The 15540-nt window shown below is 46.6% G+C and overlaps 1 protein-coding gene across 3 annotated transcripts in view; it reads left to right on the top strand.

Annotated features, from left to right (window-relative positions):
- The window catches only part of RABEPK (Rab9 effector protein with kelch motifs), a 31436-nt gene that overhangs the window by 5782 nt on the left and 10114 nt on the right, over positions 1-15540 (top strand). For 2 of the 3 annotated variants that reach the window (XM_025360573.1, XM_025360574.1), the window contains 3 exons: positions 2825-2982; positions 8437-8589; positions 13263-13424. In XM_025360573.1, the coding sequence (XP_025216358.1) occupies positions 2825-2982; positions 8437-8589; positions 13263-13424 (473 nt within the window). The remainder of the gene's footprint in view (positions 1-2824; positions 2983-8436; positions 8590-13262; positions 13425-15540) is intronic. The other variant, XM_025360575.1, reaches the window with a different exon arrangement.

Here is a 15540-nt window from a genome sequence, read left to right as displayed (position 1 = left end):
TTTTTTTTTTTTTTTTTGAGACGGAGTCTCGTGCTGTCGCCCAGGCTGGAGTGCAGTGGCGCAATCTCGGCTCACTGCAAGCTCCGCCTCCCGGGTTCACGCCATTCTCCTGCCTCAGCCTCCTGAGTAGCTGGGACTACAGGCGCCCACCACCGCGCCCGGCTAATTTTTTTTTGTGTGTGTTTTTAGTAGAGACGGGGTTTCACTGTGGTCTCGATCTCCTGACCTTGTGATCCGCCCGCCTCGGCCTCCCAAAGTGCTGGGATTACAGGCGTGAGCCACCGCGCCCGGCCAGCCTTCTCTGATCACCCTATCTCCCTGGCTCCTTACAGGGTGAGACCCTCCTAAGACATGCATGTCCTCATGCTATATATTCTGTACTCCTTTCTACCACAATTGAAGTGAAACAGATAGTTGTGAAACTGTTTAATGTTTCTTTTCCCACCTAGTCTGTAAGGGCTATCAAGGCAGGGACTTTTTTTTGTAATATCCACCATCTCTGGATGGCTGTGTGCTTTTGGGATAAATTACTCAACCTTCCTAAGCCTCAGTTCCTCCGTTGTAAAACTCAGATGATGGTAACAGCTGTTATCTTCAAAGAGTGTTTGTGTTTTTGTTTTTGAGACAGAGGCTCGCTCTATCGCCAGGTTGGAGTGCAGTGGCACGATCTCGGCTCACTGCAACTTCCACCTCCCTGGTTCAAGCGATCCTGCCTCAGCCTCCCGAGTAGCCAGGACTGCAGGCGCACACCACCACACCCAGGTAATTTTTGTATTTTTAGTAGAGACGGGGTTTCATCATGTTGGCCAGGATGGTCTCGATCTCTTGACCTCATGATCCGCCTGCCTCGGCCTCCCAATGTGCTGGGATTACAGGTGTGAGCCACTGCGCCCGGCCCTCAAAGGGGTTTTGTGTAGATTAAGTGACATCAGAATAGAGATCTGAATGGGAAACAGATTTGGCCACCACTGATGAATATATAGATGAGTGGTAATTGAAGTTATCACTACAGATAACATTAATCAGGTAAGCAAATGTAAACTGAGGAAAACAGAACTCAAGGTTGACTGAGAGTCAGGAGGTGGCTGGTAGGGAAGGAGTAGGAGAAAGAAGCAGAAAGGACAGCCAGAAAGGTGAGTGCAGAACCAAAGGAAGGGATGTGGGAAAGCCAGGCTGGGAGAAAGGCACAAGAAGAAGGGAGTCCCAAACACCAGAGAGGTCAAATAAGACAGGGCCTGAAAAACAGCTACAGAAATTTGTTTTCCAATCAGGAAGCTTGAAGTGTGTTTTCTCAGTCAGCATTCAGAGTCACTGTGGAGAGTGGAATGGGCCGAGTGCAGTGGGCACATCCCTATAATCTTAGGACTTAGGGAGACCAGGGCAGAAGGATTGCGTGAGGCTGGGAGTTCAAGACCAACCTGGACAACATAGCGAGACCCCTGTCTCTATTTAATAAAATAGAGAGAGACTCTGGCTGGGCACAGTGGCTCACGCCTGTAATCTCAGCACTTTGGGAGGCTGAGGCAGGTGGATCACAAGATCAGGAGTTCGAGACCAGCCTGGCCAACATAGTGAAACCCCGTCTCTACTAAAAATACAAAAATTAGCCAGGCATGGTGGTGTGTACCTGTAGTCCCAGCTGCTCAGGAGGCTGAGACAGGAGAATCGCTTGAAGCCAGGAAGCGGAGGTTATGGTGAGCCAAGATTGCACTACTGCACTCTAGCCTGGGCAACAGAGTGAGACTCCATCTCAAAAAAAAGAAAAAAGAGAGAGAGAGAGAATGGAATGACCAAATCCTCTATGTGATTTTTCAGAGTGCTAGCTTTGGCTTCCATCAGATTGAGCTTTATGAGTAATCTGGAAAAGCTCTGAAATCAGTAAATTCTGGATAATTTTTTTGATGGGGAGGAATCATTGGCTTGTGGCAAGAGCCCCGGGGCTGTTGGTTCCCATGTGGTGGCACATAAAGCTCTCGCCACCATTTATTGAGTCCTTCACTGCCCTGTTTTGACGTCTTGTCTTAGTCTTCATAATGATCTTTTGCAGTAAGAACTATTGCTGTCCTCATTTCACAAATGAGTAAACTAAAGTTCAGAAAGGTTAAGTGACTTCCAAAAGGTCACACATCGAGGAAGTACCTGAGCTGGAATTTGAACCAGATCTGTCTGAATTCACACACCATGTTCACAGCCACCATCCTGTGCCAAGACACATCACTGAACATTTCTGGAGATCAGTTTCCCTATCTACCAAATGGGGAAAAATATAGCCCAGTGCATTCCTACCAGATTACTGTGAGATGAAGACAGTGACAAAATGGAAAAGTCAAAGACTATGTGCAAAGGGGAGGTACTATTATTAATTGGAGAAGTGCTGCTTTGTTGGGTACAATTTGAAGTGTCTGCATAAGACCCTTCATTCTGGGGCCGGGCGCGGCGGCTCAAGCCTGTAATCCCAGCACTTTGGGAGGCTGAGATGGGCGGATCACAAGGTCAGGAGATCGAGACCATCCTGGCTAACATGGTAAAACCCCGTCTCCACTAAAAAATACAAAAAACTAGCCGGGCGAGGTGGCGGGCGCCTGTAGTCCCAGCTGCTCGGGAGGCTGAGGCAGGAGAATGGCGTAAACCCGGGAGGCAGAGCTTGCAGTGAGCTGAGATCCGGCCACTGCATTCCAGCCTGGGCGACAGAGCAAGACTCCGTCTCAAAAAGAAAAAAAAAAAAGACCCTTCATTCTGGTGAATATTTCATGAGGAATGGAAAGAACACACTACTGCGTTTATTCTGTGCTCAGGCCTCCTGAATACATCCTTCCTTTGGCAGGTACACCTTGACTCTCCCTGGTGACAGCCCCTGTGCTCGAGTTGGCCACAGCTGTTCGTATTTACCCCCAGTTGGTAATGCCAAGAGAGGGAAGGTCTTCATCGTTGGCGGAGCAAATCCAAACAGGAGCTTCTCAGATGTGCACGCCATGGATCTGGGTAAGACCAGAGCTGCGGAGTACGTGCCCTCTGGCCAGAGAACAGGGCTGTGTGCTGCTAGCCATTAGCAGGGCATTCCTAAAAACACCAGCAGGGTTTTCCTAATAAGAAAAAATGGCCAGGGCTAGGTCCAGTGGCTCATGCCTCTAGTTCCAGCACTGTGGAAGGCCAAGGCGGGCGGATTGCCTGAGGTTAGAGTTTGAGACCAGCCTGACCAATATGATGAAACCCCGTCTCTACTAAAAATACAAAAAAAATTAGCCGGGTGTGGTGGTGGGCACCTGTAGTCCCAGCTACTCAGGAGGCTGAGACAGGAGAATTACTTGAACCGTGGAGACAGAAGTTACACCGAGCCAAGATTGTGCTACTGCACTCCAGCCTGGGCGACAGAGCGAGACTCAGTCTCAAAAAAAAAAAAAAAGAAAGAAGAAAAAATGAACATCACTGACAGATCCCTAAGGTTTCTTAGCAGGCTCCTGGCACACAGTCATCTGTTTGGGAGGAGAGAACCCTTATGGAGCCTTCGTTGTCCAGCCATTTATTCATCTGGCCTTGGTTGTCCAGCCATTTATTCATCAAATATTTCCATAGGATACATCGATGACTACCACCACTCATTCTATCCACATATCCAATATATCACCAAGCCCTACTTATCTCTTATCTTTGTTTTTTTTGAGATGGAGTTTCGCTTTTATTGCCCAGGCTGGAGTGCAGTGGCACGATCTTCGCTCACTGCAACCTCCACCTCCCAGGTTCAAGCAATTCTCCTGCCTCAGCCTCCTGAGTAGCTGGGATTACAGGCATGCGCCACCATGCCCAGCTAATTTTTTTTTTTTTTTTTTTTTTTTTTGAGACGGAGTCTCACTCTGTCGCCAAGGCTGGAGCCATGCAGTGGCGCGATCTCAGCTCACTGCAACCTGAGCCTTCCGGGTTCAAGCAATTCTCCTGCCTCAGCCTCCTGGGTAGCTGGGATTACAGGCGCCCACCACTACTCCCAGCTAATCTTTTGTATTTTTAGTAGGGACTGGGTTTCACCATGTTGGCCAAGCTGGTCTCGAACTCCAGACCTCGTGATTCGCCCTCCTCGGCCTCCCAAAATGCTGGGATTACAGGCATGAGCCACCGCGCCTGGCCCCAACCTCATTTCTTGGCTCTCTCCAACCCACATATCTCTCATCTTTATCCATGTCTGTCCGTTTCCACTACTGCTACTGTAGTCCAAGCCACTGTTGTCTCTCAACTAGACTTACAATAGCCTCCTCACCCGTCTCCCTGCTTCCAAGTTTACCCACTATACAGTATATTTTCTGTACCTAGCCAGCGAATATCATCTAAAATACAAATCTGACCAGGTCACTCTGTATTTCAGACCTTTCTCAACCCCACCTTTTTTTTTTTTTTTTTTTTTAGATCTAGTCTTGCTCTGTGGCCCAGGCTGGAGTGCAGTGGTACCGTGAACTTGGCTCACTGCAACCTCTGCCCCCTGGTTTCAAGCAATTTTCCTGCCTCAGCCTCCTGAATAGCTGGGATTACAGGTGCGTGCCACCACACCCGGCTAATTTTTGTATTTTTAGTAGAGACGGGGTTTCACCATGTTAATCAGGCTGGTCCTCAAATCCTGACCTTGTGATCCTCCCACCTCAGCCTCACAAAGTGCTGGTATTATGGGCGTGAGCCACCGCACTGGCCTTTTTTTTTTTTTTTTTTTTTTTTGCGGCAGCGTGTCACTCTGTCACCCGGACTGGAGTGCAGAGGCGTAATCTTGGCTCACAGCAACCTCTGCCTCGCGGGTTCAAGCAATTCTCCTGCCTTAGCCTCCCACTAAGCTGCGATTACAGGTGCGTGCCACCAGCCTGGCTGATTTTTGTATTTTTAGTAGAGATGGGGTTTCACCATGTTGGCCAGGCTGGTCTCGAACTTCTGACCTCAAGTAATCTGCCTGCGTCGGCCCCCCAAAGTGCTGGGATTACAGGCGTAAGCCACCGCGCCCGGCCCCAACCTCATTTCTTGGCTCTCTCCAACCCACATTTGCTGCACTGGATGTCCTTCAGTTCTTTGAACACGGCTTGAGCTCTCTGGCCTCCATGCCTTTGCACACACAGATCCCTCTGCTAGGAATGTTTTTCCCTTTTCTTATCATCTGGCTACTCTATATCTTTCAGATTTCAGATTACATGTCTCTTCTGCCAGGAACCTTTCCCGTTACCTCTGGACTCGTTCAGGCACTACATGACTCCGTATGTCCATAGTCTCATGTGCTCTTCTATCCTATCTGCCTTCACAGCCCTATCACATGTGATTGTTTCCTGTCCATCTGCCCCACAAGAACATATGCTCCTTAGAAACAGGTAGCATGTTTTCCTCATCATTGTATCCCAGACACTACCACAGGGCTTAGAACAGAGTGGGTGCTCTGTAAGTGTTTGAATGAATGAATGAATGAATGAATGAATGAATGAATGAACCTGCTAATAAGAAACGATTATTAGCTGGGCGCAGTGGCTCATGCCTGTAATCCCAGCACTTTGGGATCCTGAGGCAGGCAGATCATGAGGTGAGGAGATGGAGACCATCCTGGCCAACATGGTGAAACCTTGTCTCTACTAAAAATACAAAAAAAATTAGCTGGGCGTGATGGCATGTGCCCGTAGTCCTAGCTGAGGCAGGAGAATCGCTTGCATCTGGGAGGCAGAGGTTGCAGTGAGCCAAGATTACGCCACTGCACTACAGTCTGGTGACAGAGCAAGACTCTGTCTCAAAAACATAAAATAAAATAAAATAAAATAAAATAAAATAAAATAAAATAAAATAAAATAAAGAAACCATTATTCTTTGCTCTACACAAGGGCAGAAGTTGAACAATGGTGGCCCACTTACGTATTTTGTTAGGTCCACGTAACATTTCCATATTGTTTTAATCTTAAGGTTTTTTTTTTGTTTTTTTTTTTTGAAATGGAGTCTCAAACTGTCATCCAGGCTGGAGTGCAGTGGCATGATCTTGGCTCACTGCAACCTCCACCTCCTGGGTTAAAGTGATTCTCCTGGGCCAGGCACCGTGGCTCACGCCTGTAATCCCAGCACTTTGGGAGGCCAAGGCGGGCAGATCATGAGGTCAGGAGATTGAGACCATGCTGGCTAACACGGTAAAACCCCATCTCTACTAAAAATACAAAAAAAATTAGCCAGGCTTGGTGGCGGGCATCTGTATTCCCAGCTACTCGGGAGGCTGAGACAGGAGAATGGCATGAACCCGGGAGGCGGAGGTTGCAGTGAGCTGAGATCGAGCCACTGCACTCCAGCCTGGGTGACAGAGCGATACTCCGTCTCAAAAAAAAAAAAAAGTGATTCTCCTGCCTCATACTCCCAAGTAGCTGGGACTACAGGTGCGCGCCACCATGCCCCGCTGATTTTTGTATTTTTAGTAGAGATGGGGTTTCACCATGTTGGCCAGTCTGGTCTTGAACTCCTGACCTCAAGTGATCCACCCACCTCAGCCTCCCTAAGTGCTAGGATTACATGCATAAGCCACCACACCCAGCCTACTCTTAAATTGTTTACCAACCAATCATGTAGAAATCTATAGACATTTAAATGGTTTGGCTTCTCTTGATAATGTTGGAAAATCTAACGTCATTAGGCCTGCTTGTCTACATGGCAACAATTATTTGGAACTGAGCTGCCACCTATCAAGAGGGCTCTTATTCTCCAGTTTGCCACAGTCTTTGTTACTCCTGCCTAGGCATTTGAATTTCTACTCCCTTCACTAAAAAAATCAAAGGTAGGCTGGACGAAGTGTAATCCCCCAGCACTTTAGGAGGCCGAGGCGGGTGGATCACTTGAGGTCAGGAGTTCAAGGTCAGCCTGGCCAACATGGTGAAACCCCCATCTCTACTAAAAATACAAAAATTAGCCAGGCATGGTGGCGCACGCCTGTAATCCCAGTTACTCGGGAGGCTGAGGCAGGAGAATCACTTGAGCCTGGGAGGCGGAGGTTGCAGTGAGCTGACATTGCGCCAGTGCACTCCTTGCTCCAGAGCAAGACTCCATCTCAAAAAAAAAAAATTCAAAGGTAAATTAAATCACTTCTAGCCCTCAGTTACATTAAATTAGTTCAGTTACGTCTTTATTGCAACCTATTAATAGCTTGGTGACCCTGGCTACACCATCTCAACCATCTGGACCTCAGTGCCCTATAAAGTAGGGATAATAACTTGCTTCAGATCTAACAAGATAATGCCTGTAAAGGTCTTGTATAATTGCTTAACCCAGTGAAATAACTACTATTAATAATAAAGGTTAGGCTTTTTTCGTTTGTTTGTTTGTTTGTTTTTTGAGACAGAGTCTCGCTCTGTCACCCAGGCTGGAGTGCAGTGAGATCTCGGCTCACTGCAAGCTCCACCTCCCAGGTTCACGCCATTCTCCTGCCTCAGCCTCCTGAGTAGCTGGGACTACAGGCGCCCGCCACTGTGCCCGGCTAATTTTTAGTAGAGACAGGATTTCACCGTGTCAGCCAGGATGGTCTTGATCTCGTGACCTCGTGATCCGCCTGCCTCGGTCTCCCAAAGTGCTGGGATTACAGGCATGAGCCACCGCTCCTGGCCAAGGTTAGGTATTATTATTCTGTGAACTTGTTTTAGCCAGCCATCATTTATTTACAAGTAACAGAATCCCACTTAAACCAGAGGAAAAAGAAGGAATTTATTTAGTCAGATACAGGCGTGTTTCTTTCTTTCTTTCTTTCTTTTTTTTGAGTTGGAGTCTTGCTATCTTCCCAGACTGGAGTACAGTGGCACAATCTCAGCTTGCTGCAACCTCTGCTTGGTTAACCAAGTAAAATAACCCTGGGTTCAAGCAATTCCCCTGCCTCAGCCTCCCAAGTAGCTGGGACTACAGGCACATGCCACTACGCTCGGCTAATTTTTTTGTATTTTAGTAGAGGCGAGGTTTCACCATGTTGGCCAGGATGGTCTTTTTCTCCTGACCTCGTGATCCATCCACCTGGGCCTCCCAAAGTGCTGGGATTACAGGCGTGAGCCACTGCGCCTGGCCGATACAGGCATGTTTCAAAGAATTCAAGGACAGGAAGTAGAGCCCAGGATCATGAGAAAGTGGAAGCACTTGATCTGATTGGCTCATTCTGGTTTCATTGGCTACCTTCAACCCAATCAGCTAAAGCTACAAAGTCAAAGTGTAGTACAAACATATCATCTGGGATCTACCCTTGTGGTTGACAAAGTGGGGACAGTTTCCATAGAACAGGGTCTATGGACTAGGCAGACAGCCCCCTAAGTATCTATTATAGAACTTTCTGGAGGTTGACAACTTGCCCTTTAAGTGATTCAGTGGCTTTCATTTATGTTTATGGCCCTCTTCTCACAACCCTCCCCAAGTGTGCCAACCAGTATAACAGTTGGCAGCCCCAATCTAGGAACTGGGTGAAATGTTTTCCAGGAAAACACCAGTGGGACTTAGTTACCTGCAAGGGCCTCTTGCCCCGCTATGAACATGCTAGCTTCATTCCCTCCTGCACATCTGACCATATCTGGGTATTTGGAGGTGCCAACCAATCAGGAAATCGAAATTGTCTACAAGTCCTGAATCCTGGTAAGTAGCCAAAGCTTATTTTATTTATGTACATATAAATGTTCATGTGTATGTGTGTGTGTGTGTGTGTGTGTATATATATCCAATTATAATTCCAGTACATTTGGATTATACTGATTACCATTTAACTTTGCTGACATCATAGAAAATAGGAATTTTAACTTTTAGCATAATCTGAAAACAACAGAATAAAAACAATTGTTGGTAACACGTATAATTTTTAACTTGTTAAATGTCAAAGGTGGAAGGGACTTCAGAGAACAGCTATGCCAAATGGGCAACTCAGGTTTATCAAGGGGAAAGTGACTTTCCTAAAGTCACAAGAGGCCTGGCATGGTAGCTCACGCCTGTAATCCCAGCACTTTGGGAGGCCGAGGCAGGCGGATCAGTTGAGGTCAGGAGTTTGAGATCGGCCTGGCCAATATGGTGAAACCCCATCTCTACTAAAAATACAAAAATGAGCTGGGCATGGTGGTGGGCATCTATAATCCCAGCTACTCAGAAGGCTGAGGCAGGAGAATCACTTGAACCCGGGAGGCGGAGATTGCAGTGAGCTGGGATCGTGCCACTGCACTCCAGCCTGGGCAACAGGGTGAGACTCTGTCTCAAAAAAAATAGGAAAGAAAAATTTTAAAAAATAAAGTCACAAGAGAGTCAGTGACTGAGCCAGGCTTAGAACCCAAGTCACCTAGGTTAGTGGTCCCCCAGTAACGTCCTCCAAAGGTCCTCCCTGGGAGACATTTGGCCATATCTGAAAACATTTTGGGTTATCACAACTGGGGGTAGGGCGGGCTACTGGCTTCTAGGGGTAGAGGCCAGATATTCCGTGTATATATCCTGTCACGCCTAAGACAGCCACCACAGGGAAGAATTATCTGGTCTAAAACGACAGTAGTGCCAAAGTTAAGAAACACTGACCGGGATCCTCCTAGTATGTTTCTTTTAGCCAAAAGTACAAAGTTCCTAACTCACTTCTCACTGAGAAGACATTTTGTTTGTTCGTTTTGTTTGTTTGTTTGTTTTTGTTTTTCATACCTTCCTGTTTCCATCACTGGCAGTTTTATCATAGAGGAAGCAGTTTGGGAACATCACTACTGACAGGAGGTGGCTAAACCACCTGTGGGGAAGTGGACTTGTCTTTTTGCCTTTTGTTATTTTTGTTTTTCTCTTTACAAATATTATTTATGTTCATTGTAAAATACTTGAAAAATACAAATAAGTGGGAAAAGTCATCCACAATCCTATTATATTAAGGCTATTAACAACTTTCTGTCTTTTTTTTTTTTTTTTTTTTTTGAGACGGCGTTTCACTCTTGTTGCCCAGGCTGGAGTGCAATGGTGCAATCTCGGCTCACTGCAACTTCCGCCTCCTGGGTTCAGGAGATTCTCCTGCCTCAGCCTCCCAAGTAGCTGGGATTACAGGCATGCGCCACTATGCCTGGCTAATTTTGTATTTTTAGTAGGGATGGGGTGTCTCCATGTTAGCCAGGCTGGTCTCGAATTCTTGATCTCAGGTGATTTGTCCACCTTGGCCTCCCAAAGTGCTGGAATTACAGGTGTGAGCCAATGTGCCTGACCCAACTTTCTGTCTTCTTCCTGTCTTTTCTCTGTTTTCACAAGCCTGAGATCATACTATATTTAGTATATTTAGTATATTTAGGTGATTTTTTTTGGCTTTAGCAAAAATAATGGATTTGTTATTAATAACAGTGCTTTGTTAATATCATATCATTTGTTTGTTTTGTTTTGGGTTTTTTTGTTGTTGTTAACTGTTTTTTTTTTTTCCAAGGCAGGGTCTCACTCTTTTGCCTAGGCTGGGATGCAGTGGTTTGATCACAGCTCACTGCAGCCTTGACCACCCAGGCTCAGGTGATCCTCCTAGCTCAGCCTCCCAGGTAGCTGGGACTACAGGTGCTTGACACCATGTCTAGCTAATTTGTTTGTATTTTTTGTAGAGACAGGATTTTGCCATGTTGCCCATGCTGGTCTGGGCTCAAGCAATTTGCCTGCCTCAGCCTCCCAAAGTGTTGGGATTACAGACATGAGCCATTGCACCTGGCCAACATAATTTTTAATGGCTGTGTCATGCTCCATTATATATAAAATACTCCATAATACCGTAATTCCTCCATTTATGAACATGTAGTTCCTTTCAGGTTTTTACCATTATAATTAACAAAGCAGTGAACATCTTCATTCAGAAGTCATAGACTGTATTTCAAATTATTTTCTTAGGGTTCCTGCCAAGAAATAAAAAGACTAGGTAAAATATTGTGAACCTTTTCAAGGTTTTGATACACACTACCAAATTGCTCTCCAGAAAGATTTTTCCAGTTTATCCTCTCTCCAACTGTGTTTAACAATGTTTCTTTCATTACTGACCAGCACTGAATTTATCAGTTTTAAACATTGCTAATTTGATAGGCAAAAAACTTGTTCACAGTTTAAATATGCATTTTGGGCCGGCGCGGTGGCTCACACCTGTAATCCCAGCACTTTGGGAGGCTGAGGTGCGCAGATCACCTGAAGTCAGGAGTTTGAGAGCAGCCTGGCCAACATGGTGAAACCCTGTCACTACTAAAAATACAAAAATTAGCCAGGCATGGTGGTGCATGCCTGTAGTCCCAGCTACTGATGAGGGCGAGGCAGGAGGATCGCTTGAACCCAGGAGGCAGAGGTTGCAAGGTGCCAAGATCGTACCACAGCCTGAGCAATGAGTGAGACTCCCTGTCAAGAAAGCATTTTTTGACCTGGATATTCTTCACATGTCAGCCAACTCTTGCTCAGTTCCCTCTATCAACAATATATTTGGGGTGTTGCCCACCTAATGCATTTGTTGAGTATTGCCCGATAAAAAAATAAAAATTTTTTTAAAATCTATTTGTACAATAGTTGGTCAGAGTTCAGGAACTAGGACCAAATTTTCTTACGTGTCAAGTATTTAAATTCCTTCAGCACATTTAGACAGTATGTTATCTTTTAATTTGATTTATTTGTTTGAGTATGTATTTCCTGTCGTCCCTCCTCCTCCCTGCCCTCCCTCTATGGAACATAAGTGCTTTGAAGGGAAGAGTTTGTTTATTGTTGAATATTCAGGGTACAGAACACTGTCAGAAATAGAGTAGACACGGCGGGGCATAGTGGCTCACGCCTGTAATCCCAACACTTTGGGAGGATGAGGAGGGCAGATCACAAGGTCAGGAGTTCCAGACCAGCCTGACCAACATACTGAAACCCCGTCTCTACTAAAAATAAAAAAATAAAAAAAAATAAATAAAAAAAAAATGAGCTGGGCGTGGTGGCAGGTGCCTGTAGTCCCAGCTACTTGGGAGGCTGAGGCAGGAGAATCGCTTGAACCTGGGAGGTGGAGGTTGCAGTAGGCCGAGATCGCGCCACTGCACTCCAGCCTGGGTGACAGAGTAAGACTCCGTCTCAAAAAAAAAAAGAAAGCCGGGCGCGGTGGCTCAAGCCTGTAATCCCAGCACTTTGGGAGGCTGAGACGGGCGGATCACAAGGTCAGGAGATTGAGACCATCCTGGCTAACATGGTGAAACCCCGTTTCTTCTAAAAAATACAAAAAAATAGCCGGGCGAGGTGGCGGGCGCCTGTAGTCCCAGCTACTCGGGAGGCTGAGGCAGGAGAATGGCGTGAACCCGGGAGGCGGAGCTTGCAGTGAGCTGAGATCCGGCCACTGCATTCCAGCCTGGGCAACAGAGCGAGACTCTGTCTCAAAAAAAAAAAAAAAAAGAAGAAAGAGATAGACACTTGGCAGACCATTTGGCTAATTGTGAAGCCAATTTGCTTGGAGGAGTAGCAGTATGATGTGGTGGTTAAGGGCACAGATGAGGGTCTCTGCTTTGCTAGGCACTAACTATGACCTTGGACAAGTGACTTAATCTCTCTCTGCCTCTGTGTTCTGTCACGTTGGATAATAATAGTTTCTACCTTGTTAATTTGTCAAGGATTTAAATAAACTCAGTATCTGGCACATAATTAATGCTCAATAATTGTGGTAGTTGGTGTAGTTAAGGTTTGGCAAAGGGAAATCGGTTCTAGAACCCTGGCCTTTTGATTTTCAACAGTGGTATCCATTGAAATAAAATACAGTGAGAATTTGGAAAACTTCTGTCAAAGAGGGTGATTTTATTTTATTTTATTTTTTTGAGACAGAGTCTCGCTCTGTTGCCGAGGCTGGAGTGCAGTGGTGCAATCTCAGCTCACTGCAACCTCCGCCTCCTGGGTTCAAGCGTTTCTCCTGACTCAACCTCCTGTGGAGCTGGGATTACAGGTCCCCACTACCATGCCTGGCTAATTTTAGTAGAGATGGGGTTTCACCCGATGTTGGCCAGGCTGGTCTTGAACTCCTGACCTCAAGTGATCCGCCTGCCCTGGCCTCCCAAAGTGCTGGGATTACAGGCAAGAGCCACTGCACCCAGCCTGACCCCATTCTTGTACTTATGGCTTTTAAATCTTGGGGATTTTGGACTGTCTTGGCAAATCCTAAGTATCATCTTCATTCTTCCTTGATGTTTGTGAGTATGAGATCCCTGCCCAAAACTATGCTGTCCCCACTTGGGATTGGAGTTTGAAAACTGACTTCACTCAGCCCCAGAGTCAAGGTCAGAAGCCCCTCAACCTCGGTATTTTAAGTGCCTTCATTCTCTCTGGCCCAGAAACCAAGATGTGGACCACGCCAGAAGTGACCAGCCCCCCACCATCCCCAAGAACATTCCACACATCATCCGCAGCCATTGGAAACCAGCTGTATGTCTTTGGGGGCGGAGAGAGAGGTGCCCAGCCTGTGCAGGACACGAAGCTGCACGTGTTTGACGCAAGTATGGACTGGTGGGCACTTTGGGGCTGGTCAGGGCCATGCCAGTCTACAAATTACCTAATATAGGAAGCAGAAGTTAAAAAAGGAAAGCCTGCCGGGCGCGGTGGCTCACACCTGTAATCCTAGCACTTTGGGAGGCCGAGGCGGGCGGATCACAAGGTCAGGAGATCGAGACCATGGTGAAACCCCATCTCTACTAAAAATACAAAAAATTAGCCGGGCGCGGTGGCGGGCGCCTGTAGTCCCAGCTACTTGGGAGGCTGAGGCAGGACAGGAACCCGGGAGGCGGAGCTTGCAGTGAGCTGAGATTGCGCCACTGCGCTCCAGCCAGGGGGACAGAGTGAGACTCCGTCTCAAAAAAAAAAAAAAAAGAAAGCCTGACTGTTTCATTCTAGACTTCTTTGTTATATCTCTTACCTGGTATCTTTTTCCCACAGCAAAATTGGCATTTAAAAAGGGATGGTGAGGCCTGGTGCGGTGGCTCACACCTGTAATCCCAGAGCTTTGGGAGGCTGAGGCAAGTGGATCACTTAAGGTCAGGAGTTCGAGACAGCCTGGCCGACATACCTTGTCTCTACTAAAAATAAAAAAGTATCCAGGCATGATGGCACGCACCTGTAATCCCAGTTACTGAGGAGGCTGAGGCAGGAGAATCGCTTAAACCCAGGAGGAGGAGGTTTCAGTGAGCCAAGATGGGGCCACTGCACTCAGCCTGGGTAACAGAGCAATACTCTGTCTCAAAAAATAAATAAATAAATAAATAAATAAAACTAAAAAGATAGGCCGGGCACGGTGGCTCACACCTGTAATCCCAGCACTTTGGGACGCCGTGGTGGGAGGATCACCTGAGATCAGGAGTTCGAAACCAGCCTAGCCATCATGGCAAAACCCTGTCTCTACTAAGAATAGAAAAACTGTCTGGGTGCAGCGATGGGTGCCTGTAATCCCAGCTACTCGGGAGGCTGAGTCAAGAGAATCACTTGAACTCGGGAGGCGGAGATGGCAGTGAGCCAAGATCGTACCACTGCACTCCAGCCTGGGTGACAGAGCGAGACTCTGTCTCAAAAAAAAAAAAAAGAAAAAGAACAGAAATAATTCTATATGTTACATTTGCATCCTGAATGTTTCACTTAAGTATTGTTCCATGCAATCAGAAAGTCTTCACCAACATTTTGAAATTATTATTATTATATAAATATAAATATTAGAGTCAGGGTCTCACTGCATTGCCAAGGCTGGTCTCAAACTCCTAGCCTCAAGTGATCCTTCAGCTTTGGTCCCTCAAAGTGCTGGGATTATAGGCATTGAGCCACACCACTTGGCCTTCACCATCATTTTTAATAAGTGCTTAGGTTGGGCGTGGTGGCTCGTGCCTGTAATCCCAGCACTTTGGGAGGCCAAGGCAGGTGGATCACAAGGTCAGCAGTTTGAGACCAGCCTGGCCAAGCTGGTAAAACCCTTTCTCTACTAAAAATACAAAAATCAGCTGGGTACGGTGGCGGGTGCCTATAATCCCAGCTACTCAGGAGGCTGAGGCAGCAGAATTGCTTGAACCCAGGAGGCAGAGGTGGGTGGATTACCTGAGGTCAGGGTTCAAGACCAGCCTGGGCAACATGGTGAAACCCTGTCTCTACTAAAAATACAAAAAATTAGCTGGATGCGGTGGCGGGCACCTGTAATCCCAGCTACCAGGGAGGCTGAGGCAGGAGAATCCCTTGAACCTGGGAGGTGGAGGTTGCAGTGAGCCACGATCATGCCACTGCATTCTAGCCTGGGCGACAGAACAAGGCTCCGTGTCAAAAAAAAAAAAAAAGTGCATAATATTTCATCATGGCTGTACCAATAATTAAACCTGTTGATGGACACTTAGGCTATTTCCAATTCTTCTTTATTATAAACAATACTATAATGAACAAGCCAGGCATGCTGACTCATGCCTATAATCCTATCAGCTCAGGAGGCTGGAGGATCGCTTGAGCTCAAGAGTTTGAGGATGGAGTGAGCCATAATTGCACCACTGGCACTCCGGCCTTTGCAATAGAGCGAGACCCTGACTCTAAAAAAAAAAAATATATATATATATACACACACACACACACTATATAAGGAATTTATTT

The sequence above is a fragment of the Theropithecus gelada genome, chromosome 15 (assembly GCF_003255815.1).
Source record: "Theropithecus gelada isolate Dixy chromosome 15, Tgel_1.0, whole genome shotgun sequence".
NCBI lineage: Eukaryota > Metazoa > Chordata > Mammalia > Primates > Cercopithecidae > Theropithecus > Theropithecus gelada.
Note: the sequence above shows the minus strand (reverse complement) of the source record. Positions and strands in the feature narration are given on the sequence as shown.